A 21,636-nucleotide genomic window follows, 5' to 3' on the forward strand; every position below is an offset into this window, starting at 1 on the left:
AGCTACAGCCCACTTAACCCGCTCCAGGCTGGGAATCTCAGCTGGATGCAGGAGATGGGGGGGCTGAACAATGGGGCACTGTCCTGCAGTGGGGGGGCGGGAGGGAATTGTTGTGGTCACTTGCTCCAGGGAACTGCACAAAGTGGGAACCATCTGCCTGCCCTATTCCCATGCCAGATAATTAAGGGAGGCATGGGGGAAAGGGGGGGGAATGACAACTCCTCAGGGTAATTGGCACTAATTAGGAAGTGCTGTGTGAGGGGCCATGGGACAGGCAGCCGCAGTGATGCCATGTCTGAGGGGCCTTGGCCCGTTCATTAAGGTGCCCACTGGCTAAGACAGCCCCTCCCCAGCACAGTGCAGCAAACACCAGCACTGGGCCCATAAAGGCAGCCTGGAAAGATCGCCCCCCTCACTATGAGAGGTTCCTGCCCATTCCAGGTGGGAGCAATAGAGGCCTCCAGATGAAAGACCATGCTGCCTCAGAGCCCTTAGCCCCAAGGATCTCCAAGCGCTTCCCAGACAGCTGCACACACGGGAAGGCTTGCCGGCCCATGTGACAGACGGGGCCGCTCAGAGAAGGGAAAGCGACTCGCCCACAAGCCGGGACTAGAACCCAGGCACCCTGAGTGACCCGGCTGTGCCTTAACTGCTAGTCCACACTTCCCTCCCCACCAGTGTCCATAAAGGCCGCTCCGCTGGGCTTCCAGTCAGCTGGGCTCCTGCCTCTCCCCAGCCCATTGGTCGTCTCCAGCCCCAGGTGCTCCTTGGCATGTTGCTGGGAGATGGGTTTGTGGTTGGCCACACACCCGTGGGGGTGTCATCAACACCCCCTCTCCTTCCCCATGCCAGCAGCCCTGAACAAAGAAACCTCTCAGCCTAGAAAAGGCCACTGCACGGCGGCAGCTCTAAGGCGCCAGGCAGGCGTGATGGACGGACCTTGATTTAGCCTAGTAACACAAGGCAATGATGGCAGATCTGCCACTTGGAGGGCTCAAAGGGTAACTGATATGTGGGAAACTGAGGCACATGGTGATTACATGAATTGCCCACGCTAACACAAGGGGGTAAGAAAGAAGTGAAAATACAACCCAGGAGTCCAGATTTGTAGTCTGCCCTTCTCTCAGACTCCACTCCCCTCCTAGGGCTGGAAATAGAACCTAGGAGTCCAGGTGCTCAGCCCACCCCTCGCACCCCCCACTCTAACCACTAGGTAACTCCCCTCCCAGAGCTGGGAATAGAACCCAGGGATCCTGACTCCCAGCCCCTCCCCCGCCGCTGCTCTAACCAATAGTCCCGCTGCCCCCTCTGAGGGCCCTGGATGACTGTTGCAGTGCAAATGACACCAGGCCGCGCTGCCCAGACTATGAGAATGAGGCAGGAAAATTGAGGACGAGCGAGATCTTTGCTCCCCCAGAGAACGATTCCCGAGAAAATCAGACACTGGGAGTTCGTCTACGCTGCAAAGAAAATCCCATGGTGTCGAGCCTCCGAGGCTGGGTCAATGGACGTGGGCTTGCAGGGTGAAATTCAGCAGCACAGACAATCCCCCTCGGGCTGGAGCCCGGGCTCTGGAACCCAGCTAGGGGGAGAGTCTGGAAGCCTCGGCTCCAGGCCGAGTGGGAACGTCCGTCCACGCTGCTGTTTTCAGCCCCACAGCCGGAGCCCTGCAGGCCTGAGTCCATTGACCCTGCCTCTGAGACGCAGCGACAGGGGGTTTCTTAGTAGCGTAGATGCACCCGGCGGCGCTTTTATCTATGGACCTTATCTGGCCCCTGTTACTGCAATGTCTGAGCACCGCACCTTCTGCAACGTATTTATCTTCCCACTCCCCCGTGTGGCAGGGCCACTATCCCCATTGCACACAGGGGAAACTGAGGCACAGGAAGCTAAGCAACTTACCCCAGGTCACACAAAGAGTCTGTGGCAAAGCAGGGACTAGCACCCAGGTCTCCTAGGTTCTAGCCTGGTGCCCTAATCTCTGGGCCAGCTGGGCATAACCAGCCCCTCACAGTGTATTATTCCCACTTGGCACTGGCATCCAGGATGCCACTGCACGTCGGACAGCAGTTCCCAGAGGTCTCACCTCTCTGACCCCACCGGGGCACCCTGTGCCACCCACTGTTCACCTGCGACACCTTTGCTCATGCCTCTTGAAAGCGTTAACCCAGAGATCCCTCGCATCAGGGGGCCGAGGGGAAGAGACTGAGCTCTTTGCGTGGTGCTGCAGGGATCCCTGGCTGTGGGCATGGGGGTGGGGGTTTGAAAGATCTGGGATTGGCACCTAGCTCTAGGACTTCCATTCCATGTCTCTTCCCAGCGCCCAGCCCCCGAGGCTGACCCCCCACCCCAACCGCTGTCAGCAGGGTCAACAGAAACCTCTTCTGTCCAGCCCCTGGCTGCCCTGCTCACCCCGCTGAGCACAGTCTGCAGGAGCTTTGGCCCGAGCAGTGATCGGGCCCAGAAGGGGCAGGAGGTGAATGTGTGGAGTCATCATCCCGGCCAGGGGAGGAATTGTCCCCTCTCCCTTGTCCCATCTGGTTTCCCTTTTGTTCTTTTCCATGTTCTCTCCCTCCCTCTGGGTGACTCCCCTTGTGCCCCCAGCCTTGCCCCCCCCCCCAGGGTACCTGACAGGTAGCAGTGGAGAAGCCACAGGCTGGCCGGGGCGATGGGGTGGCTGCGGGGTCTGGTCCTCTCCCTCGGGGCCATGGCTGTGGTATTTAGCTCAGCGAGTCCATGCCATGCTGCGCTCGGTTCCCTGCCGGCTGCCTCGCTCTGTCCGTTCCCTTCTGAACTCGCCTTTAGTCCCCTCCCTCTCCCCGAATCCAAGGCATAGCTCAATGGAAATGAGCACAGGCGGCGGTGCCCCCCCCCCCGCTTCTCAGGCAAGCTGCCAAGGCCCAGTTCCCTCCCCCCACATTTTAATGGGGAGTCATGGGGAGTCACTAACACCTTGCAGAAAGAGAACAGGGACAGTTACTGCCAGAGTGGAGCACAGCAGGGGCCCATCTAGCCCAGTATCCTGCCTCCAGGCCAGCGCCAGCATGGAAGAGAGCCCAGGATAACCTGCTGCAAGGGAAGTTTCCTCCTGACCCGCCCCTGTAACAGCCATCTCATGAGTCCCTCCATATAGGACCCAGGGCCCTGTCAATGTGGATTTAAGGTGCCAGCACCAGGGTTCTTCAGGCCATCCCACCATCCCCCTAGACTCCAGGGAACCCCCCTAGGGATGACTTTCCTTCGATCAGGCCATTCCTGACCTCCCCGCTGAGGATGCCAGAGTGGGGGACACTCAGTGCCAGCTGCAAGGGTGTTTTTTGTCGGGGGAGCTCCTCAGACATGGAGGTGAAATGCTCGGCATCCCATTCCCAATTCTCCAGGCTGCACCCTGGCGTATGTGTTCGATAACTTGCCAGGGGTCATAGAATCATAGAATATCAGGGTTGGAAGGGACCTCATGAGGTCATCTAGTCCAACCCCCTGCTCAAAGCAGGACAAGTCCCCAACTAAAGCATCCCAGCCAGGACTTCGTCAAGCCTGACCTTAAAAACTTCTAAGGAAGGAGATTCCACCACCTCCCTAGGTAACGCATTCCAGTGCTTCACCACCCTCCTAGTGAAAAAGTTTTTCCTAATATACAACCTAAACCTCCCCCACTGCAACTTGAGACCATTACTCCTCGTTCTGTCATCTGCTACCACTGAGAACAGTCTAGATCCATCCTCTTGGGAACCCCCTTTCAGGTAATTGAAAGCAGCTATCAAATCCCCCCTCATTCTTGTCTTCCGCAGATTAAACAATCCCAGTTCCCTCAGCCTCTCCTCATAAATCATGTGTTCCAGTCCCGTAATCTTTTTATTGCCATCTGCTGGACGCTTTCCAATTTTTCCACATCCTTCTTGTAGTGTGGGGCCCAAAACTAGACACAGTACTCCAGATGAGGCCTCACCAATGTCGAATAGAGGGGAACGATCACATCCCTTGATCTGCCGGCAATGCCACTACTTATACAATCCAAAAGGTCGTTAGTCTTCTTGGCAACGAGGGCACACTGCTGACTCATATCCAGCTTCTCGTCCACTGTAACCCCTAGGTCCTTTTCTGCAGAACTGCTGCCTAGCCACTAGGTCCCTAGTTTGTAGCAGTGCATGGGATTCTTTCTTCCTAATGCAGGACTCTGCACTTGTCCTTGTTGAACCTCATCAGATTTCTTTTGGCCCAATCCTCTAATTTGTCTAGGGCCCTCTGTATCCTATCTCTACCCTCCAGCGTATCTACCTCTCCTCCCAGTTTAGTGTCATCTGCAAACTTGCTGAGGAAGAGGAAGGGTCAGCAGCAGCGTTTGAACCCCTGCACCCTTCAGCCTCTCCCACTTGAGTTTTTTACTGGCAGCGGTAGTAAGCTGTTATCCTGCATATGGAACAGCCACTAGAGGGGGACATGACACATGCTTCATAGGTGTGCGTTCCACCACCCACAGCAGAGAAGCACTTTAACTACCCTGCTACCATAGGTACCAACTTTCCAATGTTCTGGGAAGTACTCAACCCCTGGCTCTGCCCCAGGCCCTGCCCCCACTCAATGCCTTCCCCCCAGACCCCTCCCGCCTCTTCCCACCCCTGCTCTTCCCCCACCTCTTCCCGCCCTGTTCTGTCCCTCCCCTGAGCACACCGTGTTCTCACTCCTCCCCATCCCCCGTCAGAGCCTCCTGCACACCGCAAAAAAGCTGATTGTGGCAGGTGGGAGGCTCAGTGAAGTGCTGATTGGCAGGGCCCACTGACGGGAAGGGGGAGGTTTTGATAGGGGGGCTGCCCCATTTTTTCCCCATGAGTGCTCCAGCCCCGGAGCACCCATGGAGTCGGTGCCTATGCCTGCTACAGTTAAAGCAGTTCAATGTTTGGGTACAGACAAGGCCTAACTGTGACTTGACCCAACATTTATCAGTGTCTGGATTAGCATTTAGTGAACACTGGAGTAAAAATTCTAGTGTACACTTAACTTCAGTGTTACCTGTCAGCTCTGTGCTCTTGGGGAACCAGGGTGCAGTATCCAGCCTGTCTGACTCATGAAGGACACCCCCACCCCCAGCCTCCGCTTGAACCAAAACCAATCAAAAGAAAAACTGAAAAGGCCGTGGGAGACTCACCTAAACCCCTGGGACAAGGATGACAGGATTAAGGCTACTCCCTTAGCCTCATTTGCATTAAAAATGGGACAGGGAGGCATCCCTATTAGCATACAGAATGGAGAACAGAAATCATAGAAATCATAGAATCATAGAATATCAGGGTTGGAAGGGACCCCAGAAGGTCATCTAGTCCAACCCCCTGCTCAAAGCAGGACCAATTCCCAGTTAAATCATCCCAGCCAGGGCTTTGTCAAGCCTGACCTTAAAAACCTCTAAGGAAGGAGATTCTACCACCTCCCTAGGCAACGCATTCCAGTGTTTCACGACCCTCTTAGTGAAAAAGTTTTTCCTAATATCCAACCTAAACCTCCCCCACTGCAACTTGAGACCATTACTCCTCATTCTGTCATCTGCTACCATTGAGAACAGTCTAGAGCCATCCTCTTTGGAACCCCCTTTCAGGTAGTTGAAAGCAGCTATCAAATCCCCCCTCATTCTTCTCTTCTGCAGGCTAAACAATCCCAGCTCCCTCAGCCTCTCCTCATAACTCATGTGTTCCAGTCCCCTAATCATTTTTGTTGCCCTTCGCTGGACTCTCTCCAATTTATCCACATCCTTCTTGAAGTGTGGGGCCCAAAACTGGACACAGTACTCCAGATGAGGCCTCACCAATGTTGAATAGAGGGGAACGATCACATCCCTCGATCTGCTCGCTATGCCCCTACTTATACATCCCAAAATGCCATTGGCCTTCTTGGCAACAAGGGCACACTGCTGACTCATATCCAGCTTCTCGTCCACTGTCACCCCTAGGTCCTTTTCCGCAGAACTGCTGCCTAGCCATTCGGTCCCTAGTCTGTAGCTGTGCATTGGGTTCTTCCGTCCTAAGTGCAGGACCCTGCACTTATCCTTATTGAACCTCATCAGATTCCTTTTGGCCCAATCTTCCAATTGGTCTAGGTCCTTCTGTATCCTATCCCTCCCCTCCAGCGTATCTACCACTCCTCCCAGTTTAGTATCATCCGCAAATTTGCTGAGAGTGCAATCCACACCATCCTCCAGATCATTTATGAAGATATTGAATAAAACCGGCCCCAGGACCGACCCTTGGGGCACTCCACTTGATACCGGCTGCCAACTAGACATGGAGCCATTGATCACTACCCGTTGAGCCCGACAATCTAGCCAGCTTTCTACCCACCTTATAGTGCATTCATCCAGCCCATACTTCCTTAACTTGGTGACAAGAATACTATGGGAGACCGTGTCAAAAGCTTTGCTAAAGCTGCGAAGGCTGATGTGTTCATTTTTTTACCTGGCTCTCTCAGTTTCTACAAGGAAGGTTAGGGCTCAGCTGGGGTTCTCAGATTTCCCTGCACTGACCATAACTAAAGCACAGGGAAGCAGGACACCTGAGTTCTATTCCCAACCCTGCCACTGCCTGCCTGGGTCACTTTCTGTGAGTCGCTGTGCTGCTCTGTGCCTCAGTTTCCCCATCTGTGAAATGGGGATAAGGACACTTACAGCCTTTGTAAAGCACTTTGAGATCTACTGATAAGAGCCAGGGATTATTATTTGTATAACATGAGCAGGTCTGGACTCCAGCAGAGAGGGGGACCCCGGGTACTTGGCGCTGCACAGAGACAGTCCCTGCTCCCAAAGAAGTCAATCGAAACAGATGAAGGGTGAGACGGTAAACTGAGGCACAAAGAGGAAAATGGCTTTATCCCGGTTACGCAGCAAAGCTGGGACTAGAATCCAGGAGTGCCGAGGACCAGCCCACGCTCCTTATCTAGCTAATGCTGGCAGCGGCTCAGTTAAAACGATGCAGGAAGCGGTTAGCAGGAGCTGGCTCGTATCCCGGGCCAAGCTCTTCTGTGCAAAGCTCCCCCCGGCTCGGGTAATACCGGGCCCCAGCTGCTTTAGACTTGGGCAAACCCCGCGGCGGGTGGGCAGAGCAGCCCGCGGGCCGCCAGAGCCAGGGCCCGACCAGCCCCGGTGGCGCCGACCCGATGGCCCGGCTGCGCACGGGAGGAACCTGCTCCTCGGCATTCTCCCGCCTCGCGCAGGCGGGGCCTCCTGGGAGGGCCAGGGGGAGGATCCCTCAGGGACAGGGGTAAAATTCCAAACCCCTTCTGCAAACGTAGACGGCGAAGGCGACTTTGGACGATACAGCACCCGCGGGGAGGGATTGACACCGCTTCCCCCTCCCCTGCGGGGCTGGGGGGCTGGTAGGGCCGAGTGCTCACCCGGCCCGGGTCACTCACTTTACACCCCCGGTAACGGTGCCGAGGGGTGGGTCAAACTGGGATTTTCTAAAGTCTAATTGTTCAGCATTCATTAATATTACTCCAGCAGAGCCTAGGGGAGATCTGACCCCAACCGAGAACCAGTTCCCCGTAGTGCCGGACACCACGCAGACCCCAACCAAGAACCGGGCCCCCGTAGTGCCGGACGCCACACAGACCCCAACCGAGAACCGGGCCCCGTAGTGCCGGATGCCACACAGACCCCAACCGAGAACTGGGCCCCGTAGTGCCGGACGCCACGCAGACCCCAACCGAGAACCGGGCCCCCGTAGTGCCGGACGCCACGCAGACCCCAACCGAGAACCGGGCCCCCGTAGTGCCGGACGCCACGCAGACCCCAACCAAGAACTGGGCCCCCGTAGTGCCGGACGCCACGCAGACCCCAACCGAGAACCGGGCCCCCGTAGTGCTATACACCACGCAGACCCCGACCAAGATTTGGGCCCCCATAGTGCCGGACGCCACGCAGACCCCAACCAAGAACCGGGCCCCCGTAGTGCCGGATGCCATGCAGACCCCGACTGAGAACCGGGCCCCCGTAGTGCCAGGCGCCACGCAGACCCCAACCAAGAACCAGGCCCCCGTAGTGCCGGATGCCACGCAGACCCCGACTGAGAACCAGGCCCCCGTAGTGCTGAGTGCCATGCAGACCCTGACTGAGAACCGGGCCCCCGTAGTGCCAGGCGCCACGCAGACCCCAACCAAGAACCAGGCCCCCGTAGTGCCGGATGCCACACAGATCCCGACCGAGAACCGGGCCCCCGTAGTGCTGAGTGCCATGCAGATCCTGACCGAGAACCGGGCCCCCGTAGTGCCAGGCGCCACGCAGACCCCGACCAAGATCCGGGCCCCCGCTGTGCCGGTCACCACACAGACCCCAGTTGAGATCCGGGCCCCCATAGTACCGCACACCACGCAGACCCCGCCTGAGAACAGGGCCCCCGTAGTGCTGGTCGCCACGCAGACCCTGACCGAGATCCGGGCCCCCATAGTGCCAATCACCATCTTACCAGAGGGCAGCAAACAATCCCTGCACCAAAAAATTTACAATCTAAATAACGAATCGTCCCCTGGGCAGTAAACAGCCCCGATTCAAAGGGGCTTAAGTGCCTAACTCCCTTTGGCTCAGCTGAAAATCCCAATCAGGATGTCCTCCTTGACTCAGGGCCAGAGTCCCCATTCCCTGGCTCAGCACATTGGAAGCAGGACTGCAGCAGGTTACACTGGGTTTATGCTCGTGTAAATGATGGTGCCCATCATTCCGCCTTGCACGGCTGGGGGAGAACCCGGGGCGGGGGGATCAGTCCCTGTTTTCTCATTATTAGGCTCTGCCCCACGGCACTCTGGTCTCTTCCTGGCCACAGCACCCGAGAGCCTCCCAGAGGGGGCCAGCCCGGCTGCCAGCCAAACCAACAGGAAAATGACCACGGGCTCCCGTCCCGTGGGGGGAGCAGGATCGGGTCCCCTCTGGGGGGTGGTTTGTCCCTGGCGGGGCACCGAACCTGGCCAGCCACCAACGCTGCCGGGGTGGCAGAGGAGTTTGTGGACGGTGCCTGCCGCCCCGCCCCGCCCGGTGAATGGAGCAATGCCGCTGAGCCGGTCCGTGTGTCGGCTGCAGACGCTCCTAGGACAGGCGGGCAGGTCCCTGCGGCTGGCACGAGTCAGCAGCACCCCGGCGCCGGGCGGCATGGACAGAGGTAACGGACCCCCCCCATTGGCCGCCAGAGGGGGGCAGAGCCCTGGAGGCAGCTGCCCCATAGCAGCGTGGGCAGGGAATCGCGTGTGCACGATCCTGGCTGGGTGGGGGGCTGGGACCCCCGCCCCGTGGTTCACCCCCACCCCCACCCCCCGGATGGGCTGGACAGGACCGTCTGTAACGACCTTGCAGGCTCCTGCTCAGCCGCTCACCCGGGGTCGGTTGTGTTATTTGCAGGGGGCCAGCACGAGGCTTTGTGGACGAGGAGAATCTGTAAATTTCCATCCGTTGCATCCCCCTGAGCTCAGGGCCTTTTTCATTCCCTACGGCTGTGGGGCTAGATTCACCGACGTACTTAGGCACCAAACTGCCATTTCAGGAGCCTAAATCTCAGTCAGGCCAGGCTGGGTCACAGAGCCCCCACTCAGAGGTCTCTGCCTAGACTTCCTTAGCACAGAAATTTGTGCAGTAAATGTTCCCTAGGTGCCTAAATTTCTGCCTTTAGGCACGTGCGCCGCAGCCCCACGCTAGGTGTCCGGACGCCTCCGCCCCCCAGTGATGCACAAGGGGGTTCTTCCACCTAACTCACCTGCAGGGCCCAATCCCATAAGTGTGCTGAGATCATGTGTGCCGGATCGGGCCCCTCTAGGTGAGCTCCTGGAGAAGGAGGAGAATGACCTCCCTCATGACTTTTGACCTGGCGGTTAGAGTACCCACCTGGGATGTGGGAGACCCGCGGTTCAAGTCCCCCCTCCACCTGAGGGGGAGAAGGGATTTAAACTTCTCAGGTGGGTGTCTGAAGCCTGGGGCTCTCTGATGTGGGGCTCTCTCAGAAGCTAGCCCTTTGTTCGTATTCTCTGCTCTCCCCAAACACACTCTTTCCTCCCCACTTTCATAGACAAACTTTTTTTTAAACTCTTCTGTAAAAATGAAGCTTTGTACACCCTTTAATTACATTTTGAGTGTAAATTTCCTGCTCTTTTTTTAATGCAACACTGGTGTTGTCTAGACTAGAGTCGACAAACATGGCATTCACTAACACATTTAAAACGTCTTTTCTAGACAGAGCAGTGTGTGTGTGAAACTAGCCAAGTTAGGCCTTGTCTTTGCTAGGAAAGAAAGTGTTAGTTAGGATATATTGGCCAGCTAACGCATGTTAGTGTAGACAATGCAAGCTGTAGTTTCAACACGTGTTAGCTGGTTGAGGTGAACCCTAGCCTCCCTCCTAAACTTTAATGCAATCAGCCTAACACGTGTTAAAGCCAGCACGCTGCCTTCCAGACTTCTAGAACTTGATAGTTAATGTGCTAACATCACCCCTTCAGATCCTAGCCCCGGTAAGGGCATAGCTTCAAAGCTCAGCTGACCTGAACCTATCCTGAGTCATTTTCAGACTCCACCTAACCTGAACCTGATGCTTCTCCCCAAACCTCTGCCAGCGCCATGACCACCTCGTCCTTGCAGGTTGGTCTGGTGCGGACTTCCTGCTTCCCATGCCTGTGATCTGTCTCCGGTCTCCTGCCTGTGGCTTTAGCACAGACGTGGCTGTGTCCCCTGCTGCTGCCGGCCCCCAGGGCCTTGCTGCGCTGTGGGTGTGGCGGAGTGAGACGCTGTGACTTGTCGGCACACACGCAGCACAGCCAAGTGGCAGAGGCTGGCAGGAGTGGGGCTGGCAGGCACCACCGTGCCCACCCCACAGGTGGGAGGAGATGATCAGAGACTGCCTGACCTGAGCCCCAGGGGGTCAGATTGTTTTCAGACCCAAACCTGACACTGGTAGTCAGGTTCCATCAGGTTTGGGTCCAGTTGCAAGGCTCTGCTGCTGAGTGCACTCATGGCAGGCACATGGCTGGAGCGGGCTCATTAACTTGGGACCCACACACACACGTGTGCTGTATGTTCCAGCTGGGAGATCCCGCCAGTAAGTAATGACCGTGGAGAATCAGAGGCACTGAGCGGTCGCCTGTATCACCCATGGCTAGGAATTGCTGTTTTCTGCTGTAAGTAGTAATTAGCTCTGAGTTTGGCTTTTTAAATGAAACAATAACATTCCTTGGGTGCTTTCCAGGGATAAGGAGAAGTGCGTTGCCATGGCCATTGGGGGGTGGGAGGGGTGGCACGAGTGTAGACGGTCACCTCATCTAATCCTGTGCAAAGCCAGGCTTCATAACCCAGTTGTAAAATACCTGTGAGGGTACACCTGTCCAGACGAGGGGAAAAGGCACTTTTATAAATGGGGCTGGCTGCCTTGGGTAACAAGCTCAATTTGAAACACTGTCTAACACCAGTGTAGATGCAGTTTTGCCCCTAATGTCCCTATGATCCCAGGATGCAATCCAGACCAGCCAGGGGTTGTGTCACCCACCTACTGTGCAACCTGGGGTTGCCTCACCATGCTTTGCTGTTGTAGCTCCCAGCCTGGGCTGCTCCCAGCCAGCCTACAAGTCACACCTTGAGTGTGTTTATAGTTGCAGCCCTGATCCAACAGCCTGCCAGCAACGCACCCGTCACACTCTGGCTTCCATCAGCCTTGGTTTAGTACGTCAGTAGACTCCTAGTCCTGAATTTTCCCCAAAAATTCTGTCTTCAGCACTGCAAAGACCTCTCCTGGACAGCTCAGATATTAATGCTGCGTTGTTCCTGTACAGTCAATATTCAACAGTTTGCTACTTTCACTGGACTTGTCGAACAGTTCAGTTTAAACTAAACCAACTGGGTTGGTTGAGATTAAAAAATAAAACCAGTTTGGTCACAAAAGAAGATGGGATTTTAAGTGAATTCAAGGACAAGCGATAAAGCTGGATGTGGCTACAAGCAAATAAAAGTGAAAACTTCATCTTCCATTGGTGTATGCAGCAGTGTTGGAGCTGGGTCGGTCCCTGGATAGTAGAAAGACAAGGTGGGGGAGGTAACAGCTTTCATTGGACCAACTTCTGTTGGTGAGAGAGACAAGCTTCCAAGCTTACGCAGGGCTCTTCTTCAGGTCTTGTTGGTCCAATACCACACCCACCTTGTCCCTCTAAAGCTTACTAGATTAAGTTTTGGTTCAAAGCTTTGTTAAGATGGTCTTTCTCACCCCCAGTCTTCCAGCCAGATGGTGACCGATCCTTTCCTTGGTCAGGATCTCTCCCCCAGGCCAGAAGGTGCTGGTGCCTTTGTCTTAGTGGAAAGAGAGAGAGAACTTGGAGTTCTCTGTCCCTTTCTTTTATAGTCCCATCAATCTTCTGATGATTACTCCTCCAAGCAAAGTTTATTCAAACAGTAAAGGTGGCAATCGACCGGGAGTTTGGGGGCGAAGGAGACTCTGTGCCCTTTCTACTCGTTTGCTGAGGTTTAAATTTGCTTTGTCTCCTGCCTGTTCCCCCATGGCTGTCTCAAGGACCCTGTTTATTACTTCTATGTAAACACTCATTCCTCTGAGGACAGATCTGTTCAACAACTGTTGCCTAGGCAGGGCTGGATAGTTTTGGAGGTGTGCTAATAATCTCCTTGCGGGGATTTCATGACAGTGTTGCCACACACATTTCACCATGTCATTAACCAGCAAGTTATCAGTTTTCAAATGAGACCTTGCACGGCATTTTGTACAAAGCTTATCACAACTGTGCATAGGGTGTGACTGCAGGGCTGCTTTCAGTGGCATATCCTCCTATGGCTGTGTCCAGATCAGGATTTAAAAGTGGGATGTTGGATCGAGTTACCTGGCTCAGTCGAACTAACTCGTCTAACAGTCTAATCAGGCCAAAGCAATTGACCTGTAGCACATGCTGAACTGGTTGGGTTAAAGCTGAGTGTGACGATCCCCTCTGGTGTTATCTGGATCGGTGATCTGCTAGGTCACTCCAATCCTTGACTCTGGGAGCCAGCCTTACCCTGCTCTGCTGTGAGAACCCCTACTCCTGGGCTGTTCATGCACAGCCTCTGGCATGCAAGCTGCTCCTTGGATTGTGCAGCTGAATGACAATAGCCAATATCTGTGGTCCCAGACACAACCCCAGAAACCTCCGTTTTGCAGTGTCCAGTTATGCCTACTGATGCTGCAAGCTTATATGAGTTTGTCAATTTAATAAAGAAATTGATATGTACTAGGCTTGTTATCCCAAGGGGAGTCTCTGACATGCTGTAAACCAAACGCACTGCTTCAGATAAAATAAACAAACAGATTTATTAACTACAAAGATAAATTTTAAGTGATTATAAATCAAAGAACAACAACTCAGATTTGGTCAGATTAAATAAAAGCAAAACGCATTCTAAGATGATCTTAACACTTTCAGGGCCCTTACAAACTTAGATGCTTCTCACCACAGGCTGGCTGGTTGCTCTTCAGCCAGGCTCTCCCCTTTGATCAGTGCTTCAGTTGCTTGGTGTGATGTCTGTAGGTTGAAGAGAGAGAGCATGGCAAGCGTGTCTCCCTTTTATCACGTTCTTTCTTCCCTCTTGGCTTTGCTTCCCCCAGCACCAGAGTCAGGTGAGCATTACCTCATTGCAGTCCCAAACTGACCAAAGGAAGGAGGGGTGACTCACTGGAGAGTCTAATAGATCCTTTTGTTGTTGCTTAGGCCAACATCCTTTGTTCCTGTGAGGCTGGGCTGGGTTTGTCCCATACATGCCCTGATGAGGTGTGAACTGCCTTTCTGTTCTTGGAGACTTTTTGCCTGGGCTTGCTTTAAGCCATGAGGATAAATTTTCAGCCTCATAACTATATACATGAAATTATAACCTCACTATAACATTACTGTAACAGGTTTCAGAGTAACAGCCGTGTTAGTCTGTATTCGCAAAAAGAAAAGGAGGACTTGTGGCACCTTAGAGACTAACCAATTTATTTGAGCATGAGCTTTCGTGAGCTACAGCTCACTTCATCAGATGCATATCGTGGAAACTGCAGCAGACTTTATATATACACAGAGAATATGAAACAATACCTCCTCCCACCCCACTGTCCTGCTGGTAATAGTGGGGTGGGAGGAGGTATTGTTTCATATTCTCTGTGTATATATAAAGTCTGCTGCAGTTTCCACGATATGCATCTGATGAAGTGAGCTGTAGCTCACGAAAGCTTATGCTCTAATAAATTGGTTAGTCTCTAAGGTGCCACAAGTACTCCTTTTCTTATTACTGTAACAATGACTATAACATCACTGTAACAACCATGCTCAGTGCATCATAAGCCTTCTGCAAACAAACTTTGCATTGGATACCACACAATCATTTTATAAAGATGAACATGGGGGTATAGGGCGTCCCCTGAGATACAGAGCGTTACGCTGAGGCTGTAACTTGACCTATTCAAACTGAGCTGAAGGCTTTAGACTGTGTCTACGTTGGTGCTAAATGGGGTTTTCTGTTGAGCTAAACTCAGTAGGGGAAACAGTGTGTTTTTCCTATCTATGCAGTGTACGTCCTGGTATAACTGCTGTGAGGTGATGCGGGAGTGGGGGTGTGATTTTTATTTTTACGGATAGTCATATTGGCACAATCCCAGTTGCGGGTGCAGTTATACTGGTGTGAGGGTGCCTCATACTGGGGTGACTTATTCCCTTGCCTGGACTGACATCATTAAACTGGGACAACTCGTGTGTGTAGACAGAGCCCCTTGGCTAGATAAGGTCTACACTACAGCACGACCTGCTGATGTGACTGTGGAGGTGGTAAGCTGCATCCACACTGGGTGGGGTTTCAAATGGGCTGAGCTGCCACCTTGCTTTTTTTAAACCTTTCCCCCTTGTTGAGACAAAGCTGCAGGTGCTGGAGCAATGCTGGGAGATCCCCCCGTAATAACCCTCAGTGCTGGACGAGGCCGTGTCTACAGGCCCAGGGCCAGCTGTGGGGAAAATTCACCTCCATGCTCTGTATCCAGGCCCATCTCTAGCACCTCTCTCTCTCTGCCCTTGGACATAGCCCGCAGCAGTCAGAGGGGTTGCACCCAGCTTTACAGTGTGTGAACAAGAGCAGAATTTGGCACGTTCCCCCCTCCATCCCCCCGGTGTCTTGCACAGCCTGAACCCTGCTCCATCATGTCAGGAGCAAATGAATCCTGTGTCTAGAAAATCAATGGTTAAAGGAACAAACCGACTCTGCCATTGCCTTGCAGAGGCCGGACTTTGCCCATGAGTGACTCCTACTAAAGACAAGGGGCCTGAATCTTGTCACGGTTCAGGGCACCTGCTCCTCACTGGCTCAGCAAGGGCACGTGCTCTGACTTCCAGCTCCCCTGGTTGTTATCTTGTTATCTCTCTTCGCTGGAGACACAGGTCTCCCTCCTTGCTGGCTGGGGTCTCTCCAGGCTGCTGTAGCTCCCTGCCTTCCCTGTGTTGTGTTAGTCTGTCCAAGCAGGCCTGCTGGCTTTTCCCTCAGAGACTAATAACAATGTATTTGCTTCAAGTGTAAGTTACCGCCTGGTTCTTTAGTGCTTAATTTGTAATGAAAGAGATGCCGGGGCTGAAGCAATTAGATGCTGGAGCTCGAGCAATTTTTTTTTACTTTAGTAACTAATGCAGCAACCCCGGAGGTGCCGGGGCCCTGAACTGCCAAGCCTGGAGGTGCCGGGGCCCTGAACTGCCATGAATTAGGCACTGCAGTTCTTTCTACACGAGCCTATTAATTAAGGTAAAAGCATTGCAGAGAAAACATATGAAAAAACAACTAAAAAAACCTACAGACCTGCTAATAAACTTATCAGAGATTACCCCCTCCAACGTAGGCTCTGATAGGAGCAGCCCTTCCTAGCCCCACCCAGGGGTTTCTCTACTGTGTCAAGTTCATCACGCTCTTTGTTCAGAAGAGAACACTGAGAGTCACTCCTTTATCCAGTTGAGTTATTTGAAATGACCTGGAAGAGGTAATGCACCAGACAACAGATCTCTGCTCAAAGTCCAGCTTCTAAAGGACAGATGGAGGTGGGTCATTTACATTTCCCTAAGCCTCCAAGTATTTCCTGCGAAATCCACTTCCCATGTATTGTCACAAAAGGTCCCCTAAGTTTCTAATATCTTCCAGAAATTGCATTAGTCAAGGCTATCCTCCCAGAGAAGTGCCATACAATCCCACAATAGTACACAAACAATGGCATTGTCAATACCCTGGACTCCCCAAATACTTAAGCTTAAATCAGTCGGGTTTAACGTAATTCCAGCTTTGCCGAAGAGATTGTCATATCTGTCACAATTCTGATTTACACAAAGGCCCTTTTATACAGCAGTGGCCCTGGTGGTGTAAAGGAGTATAAAGGGCAGTTTCTCACAGAGAGCATTGTACAGGACCTTGGTGTAGCTAGGAATCATCTCACACGGGGAGAAGACTAGATCATGTGAGGGGTTGGTCTGCTGCAGCCTGTGGATGACCCGCTGACTCTTCTTCCCTGTGATGCGGGGAGCAGAGGGGTTTGCCCTGGTTGCTGGGGGAGGAGCCTTGCGAGGGAGCAGAGGAAATGACTGCTGGTTTCTGCTTTCCACAAAGGAAACGTCATTTCCCACAAGGACATGAAAGCACTGGTCACCGGCGGGAAGGCTCGGATTATCGACGTGCGGTTGCCGGGGGAGGTGGCGAACGGCCATATCGCCAACTCAGTCAATATTCCAGGTGAGGGGTTGCTGTGGGTGCCAGCAGCCAGGGCTTCCATTGCATGTAGAGGGACTGCCCCCCACTGCAGAGGGCAAAACGTAGTTTCACAGACCGGAGCATGAGCGGTCAGGCCTAGCAGTCAGAGCCAGAGTCAGGAACCAGGAGTCAGAGCCCAGGGTCAAAGCTGGAGTCAGGAACCGAGCAGGACTGGAAACAAGGTGGGCACAGAAGTGATCGCAGCTGTGGGCAGAAGCATGGAGGAGTCAGTGACCTGCCGCTGAGTTTAAATGCAGATCCGTAGTCTCCTTGCAGCCAATGGAAGAGCCAGCCAATCAAGTGATTCTGCCACAGCTCAGCTGGGCTCCTTAGCCTGCCTGAGGGCTGAGCCAGCCAGCCCCAGGTCAGCTGCAAGGACTCAGGCCCATTGTTCCTGATCCGTAGCACTAGAGCGCTGGAGAAAGTGGAATTAGTAACTCAGCAGGGGGCGCTCTTTCCTCCCTGCTCTCCAGCGTGCCAGGGGTGCTGTGCTGGGGAAGTGACACGAGGCCAAAGCTGGATCATTAAAGATCCTATGTGTGCACAAAGAGATGGGTGTGTTAGAGGGCTTTCCCTTCACCCCTTCCCCTGGTTCTTGTCATGCAGACAGAAAGCAGCAGACCAGAAGTGCAGGCAATGCAATATTTATTGGGGTTAGTTTTAAGGCAGCATGTCAATAACTTTGACACTACAGAGCCTTGTTTCCCAGTGTCCCATTCTCTCTCCACTTTAGCAGACAGAATTATACCTGAACTGCACGCTTTGGGTCCCATCCCTTACAGTTTATGGTCATGTTCTGTTCTGGGGGCCATGAGTCTGGGGTTTTTGTCCCACCTCTTTTGTATTCAGTGGGAGGGATAAGGAGTGAGGTTGTGCTACGGTCAGGGACAGGCATTTTATTATTTTGGTCTTTTAGGGTTTTATACCTTTTTCACCCAATTCCCTCTTGCCCCTCCCAACTGGTTGTTTGACCTTGGCTTAAGATAGAAGTTGAGACAGTCTTATGTGTGTGCTCGTATATTATACTTTCATTATACCCAGTAACACTTTAACTGTTCTTATCTGTTCCCATTATACTAACAAACCTAACTAGCTAGGCAGAAGCAACATGCATAGTGTCTTTGTCCTTTGTTTACACATATTAATAAGAATATAAACGTATCAAAAATTAAGTGGGCAAACAACCTAAAATTCTATCTCAGGTAGAAATACAGGCCTGAATTCTACATTATTACTAGCACTCCTAACAGGATGTAACCTGTGCCAAATTCCACATCGGGGAGTTCTCGCCTTCCTTAAACTACCTTGATGGTTTTAAACGGATGCAGGCTTCTACTTCACTTCCTGTCCTAAATGGACGTGCAGTGTTTCCATGTCTTGATCAGTTGCTGTGTTCCACCACAGAGGGTGCTGCATTTCAGAAGTGCGAAAAGTGATGGCTTGTATCCCTTTGTAAAGCATGTGGGACTTGCATAAGAGCATCATCGCCTGTATTTATGGAGCAGTCATCCACAATCATCATCAGCAGGGGTTAACTCCGCAACTTCAGCATCAAGATACAGACCTCTACCACTTGAGCTAAAGGAGTCACTCCATCAGCTAGTAGCAGCAGTAGGCTTTTATCCTCTAGCGGACTAGCTAGTGTCACATCCCCATCTAGTGGGGATGTGACACACCCTTTCCCAGGGTGATACACCAGCACTGCTGATTGCAATCATCTCTCTCTCTTTTCCCCACCCAGTGGCAGAAGTCGAGGAAGCCCTGAAGATGGACCCTGAGACGTTTAAGATGAAGTATGGTGTGGACAAGCCACGGATGGATGACGAGAACTTGATCTTCCACTGCCAGATGGGCAGGAGAGGGGCTCAGGCCACAGAGATTGCCATGACCCTCGGCTACGCCAAGTGAGCCTGCCCCTCCCCCCGGGCTCTTCTATCATGGGTCACCAGACCCTCCGGGACATTGTGAGCGTACCACGGACTCTGTGGGTTTGGAGGCAAGGGCTGTAGGGTGCTTAAAATGCCCTGGGTCCTATCAACTCCAGCCCTTCTGAGTGACCCCCTAAACTCTCACGTATAGCATTATTAATGGAGAAATCGTTGGGTCTGGTGGAGAAGGAGAGGGCTCAGATATCCCTCGGCACCGATCTTGCTTATACGGGTGTATTCCAGAGTAAACCCCCTGGAGGGGATGGTGATACTCCAGATTCTCACCGGGGCCAGAGAGACAAAGTTTTGGTTAGCTACCGAGAGAGAGGACAGAATAATTCCTAGCTAACCCCATAGGGGATGTTCCCACAGCTACCTTGGTTCCTCAGGGACCCTTCAAATTCATCCATATGACCCTGTGCTGGGGGCAGGTTATTTCTCAAAGTTCTGGGCACAGCTCCCGCTCTGATGTTCTGGTCCCACTTGGGTTTCTGGCCCCTGGGCAGTCACAGCTGGGCTGGGTCTGACTCTTCCACTCCAGAGGCAGTGGGTCCGTCTAGCTGTGGATAGTCCCTCCCATCTCCTATTCTGAAGCCACATGTCACCTCCTGTCTCTGCAGGGCTCGTAACTATGCAGGCGGCTACAAGGAATGGTCTGAGAAGGAAGGGAAGTGAAGTGGGAACGACTCCCCGAGGGCTGGTGTCTGTCCCTCCACGCCTAGCAGCTGCTTTGCCCTGAGGACTCTTCCTTCACTTCCTTGCTGCAACGTCGTCCCATTGCTGCTGACACCTGATGCTGGGATGGGAACACTCTGGGTCCTGGTGGGCTCTTGGCTAAGGCATCTGTCTGAGAAGCTGCCACTCTGCTTTCTGTCTCACTTTCCAGACCACTTGTTATGTTGGAGCATATTAAAGTTCTGTATTAAAATCACAAATGAGTTTGATTCCCCATAGTTTAAATTCCAGGGTATTACTAAGTAAGAGGTCTCTTGGGTTTTGGTCTTTTATTTTTACTGTTTCTCTCCCTCTCTGTGTGAAACTTGCAAGCTGCTAATTGTGTTAGTACATCCTAAGACAGAGTCTGTTCTCAAAGCAATTCTTTGTAACAACAACTACTCACACAGAGAGACTCAAAGCGATAATTTGTAACAACTAACAACTAACAACAGAAACAGCACACAGAGACTCCCCGCCCTTTTGTTGTTTTCATTTAGCTTTTTTAACAATTGTGATTAAAATAGAGATAGAGGATGTATGTGGATGGATGCTTGGTGTGGATAATAAATGAATGATCAGGGAGGTGTCAGCCTAAGAATCCAGTTTCGATGGGCCGAAGAAGGTGTCAAGTGGAAATAACCAGAGGACCCCTGGAGGGCAGACTGGAATCCACCCAACAGCTTCAAGGATGGGAGAACTCAAGAACAAGATAACATCTGGCAGCATGGAGCTGTCAGGAATGTGCCATCTGCTGATTGACAAAGGCTTGACAAAGCCCTGGCTGGGATGATTTAATTGGGGATCGGTCCTGCTTTGAGCAGGGAGTTGGACTAGATGACCTCCTGAGGTCCCTTCCAACCTTGATATTCTATGATGAAGCAATACCCATAGGAATGAATAGGAATAAATAAATTCCTATAAAAATGGACTCTAGAAACTGAGAACTTTGGGATCTGATTCTGCAAACCAACTTCCAGGAGCATCAGATGAGCATCTGACAAAGCCCTGCTCTCCCCTTGTGTCCAGACCACCTGGCCAGTGGCTTGGCATGAGCAACTCTAAGGCTGGTAACTATGATAAGAACCTTGCAGAACCTCTGTCTGTGTGTGTGTGTGTGTGTGTGTGTGTGAATGAATGTGTGAATAAATACGAAATTGAATGGAATGTTATAGCTGTAACTAACGGCTTACTGTGATTCTTTCTGCATTCACAATAAATGTGGCTTTTTGCCTTATTCCCTTTAATAAGATCCTGCTGGTTTTTATTTTATTGGTATAAATGTAGTCACTCCCCTGCCCTTGATAGCAGCTGGGGGGTTCAGGCACTTTATTGGGGGTGGGGAGATATCTGAACCCCCCTATTCACTCCATCTTCCCCACCTCTCCTGGGAATCTGGGACCCCATCCATATGCTTCCCATGGGGTAAGTCCTCAGCTCTCAAGGATGTGATGGTCATTTTGCTACCCCACTTCATTCTCCACCTGCATCTGCCGCTTCCATCTGTAGCCTGCTATTTCTATAGCATGCTGGGTGCCCCTCAGCCACCTCTGCACAGGGGATTTTCTCTGCAGCCGCACCTGGAAAAGAGAGCTCCCTGGCTTTTCCTCCGCTGTAGTACCTGGCTCTGATAAGGGGTTGGGACATATGTGATGGCAGCAAGACAACAAAGGAAATTGTTCAGGGTTAGCCAGGTCTGATATTATATTAAACATGTTTAAAGTCTTTGTACGGAGCTGTGTTTCTCAGCCTCTTCACATTAAAAAAATCGCACAACCTCCCCAATAACAATAAAAAATGTCTCATTTCTGACCATGCTTAGGGCTGGCCTGCATACAGAACATGCATTGGCAAAACTAGGTCTCTTTGGCAGGGTGGGAGGGTTTCTCTCCACGCTAGAGATAATCCATACCCCTGAGAGATGTAGCTATGCCAGCCTAACCCCCAGTGCAGACAGAGCTAGATGGATGGAAGAATTCTTCTGTTGACCGAGCTACCACCTCTCGGGGAGGTGGATTATCCAGCGTGGAGAGAACCCCTTCCAGTGCTGTCATGAGTATTTACACTGAAGTGATACTGCTGTAGGGTTTTAAGCATAGACCTACCCTTAGCATATAGAACTGATGTGTGGGAGGGTGGAGAATACTTGATCTTGAAGGGCCAGGATGTGTGGGGATCAGGGGAGCAAGACTTTTCTTTGGTTTAGACTGTAGTAACATTTTCAATGCCTCACTGCTGGCCTTTCCTGACCTCCCAGGA

General features: G+C 52.4%; 1 protein-coding gene across 2 annotated transcripts; it reads left to right on the forward strand.

The window, feature by feature from the left end:
• Window positions 1–8,979: 8,979 nt before the first annotated feature.
• Window positions 8,980–20,627, forward strand: TSTD1 (thiosulfate sulfurtransferase like domain containing 1). Of its 2 annotated transcripts, XM_073323074.1 has the most exons (5): window positions 8,982–9,134; window positions 11,039–11,133; window positions 16,595–16,717; window positions 18,477–18,639; window positions 19,284–20,627. In XM_073323074.1, exons 3-5 carry the CDS (start codon window positions 16,618–16,620, stop codon window positions 19,336–19,338), a joined length of 318 nt encoding a protein of 105 aa, XP_073179175.1. In that variant the 5' UTR covers window positions 8,982–9,134; window positions 11,039–11,133; window positions 16,595–16,617; the 3' UTR covers window positions 19,339–20,627. The 2 variants fall into 2 exon arrangements, with proteins under 2 accessions (XP_073179174.1, XP_073179175.1); XM_073323073.1 differs by lacking the exon at window positions 11,039–11,133 and having other exon boundaries at window positions 8,980–9,134.
• Window positions 20,628–21,636: the final 1,009 nt, after the last annotated feature.

The sequence above is a fragment of the Lepidochelys kempii genome, chromosome 24 (genome assembly GCF_965140265.1).
Source record: "Lepidochelys kempii isolate rLepKem1 chromosome 24, rLepKem1.hap2, whole genome shotgun sequence".
In the NCBI taxonomy this organism is placed as follows: Eukaryota; Metazoa; Chordata; order Testudines; family Cheloniidae; genus Lepidochelys; species Lepidochelys kempii.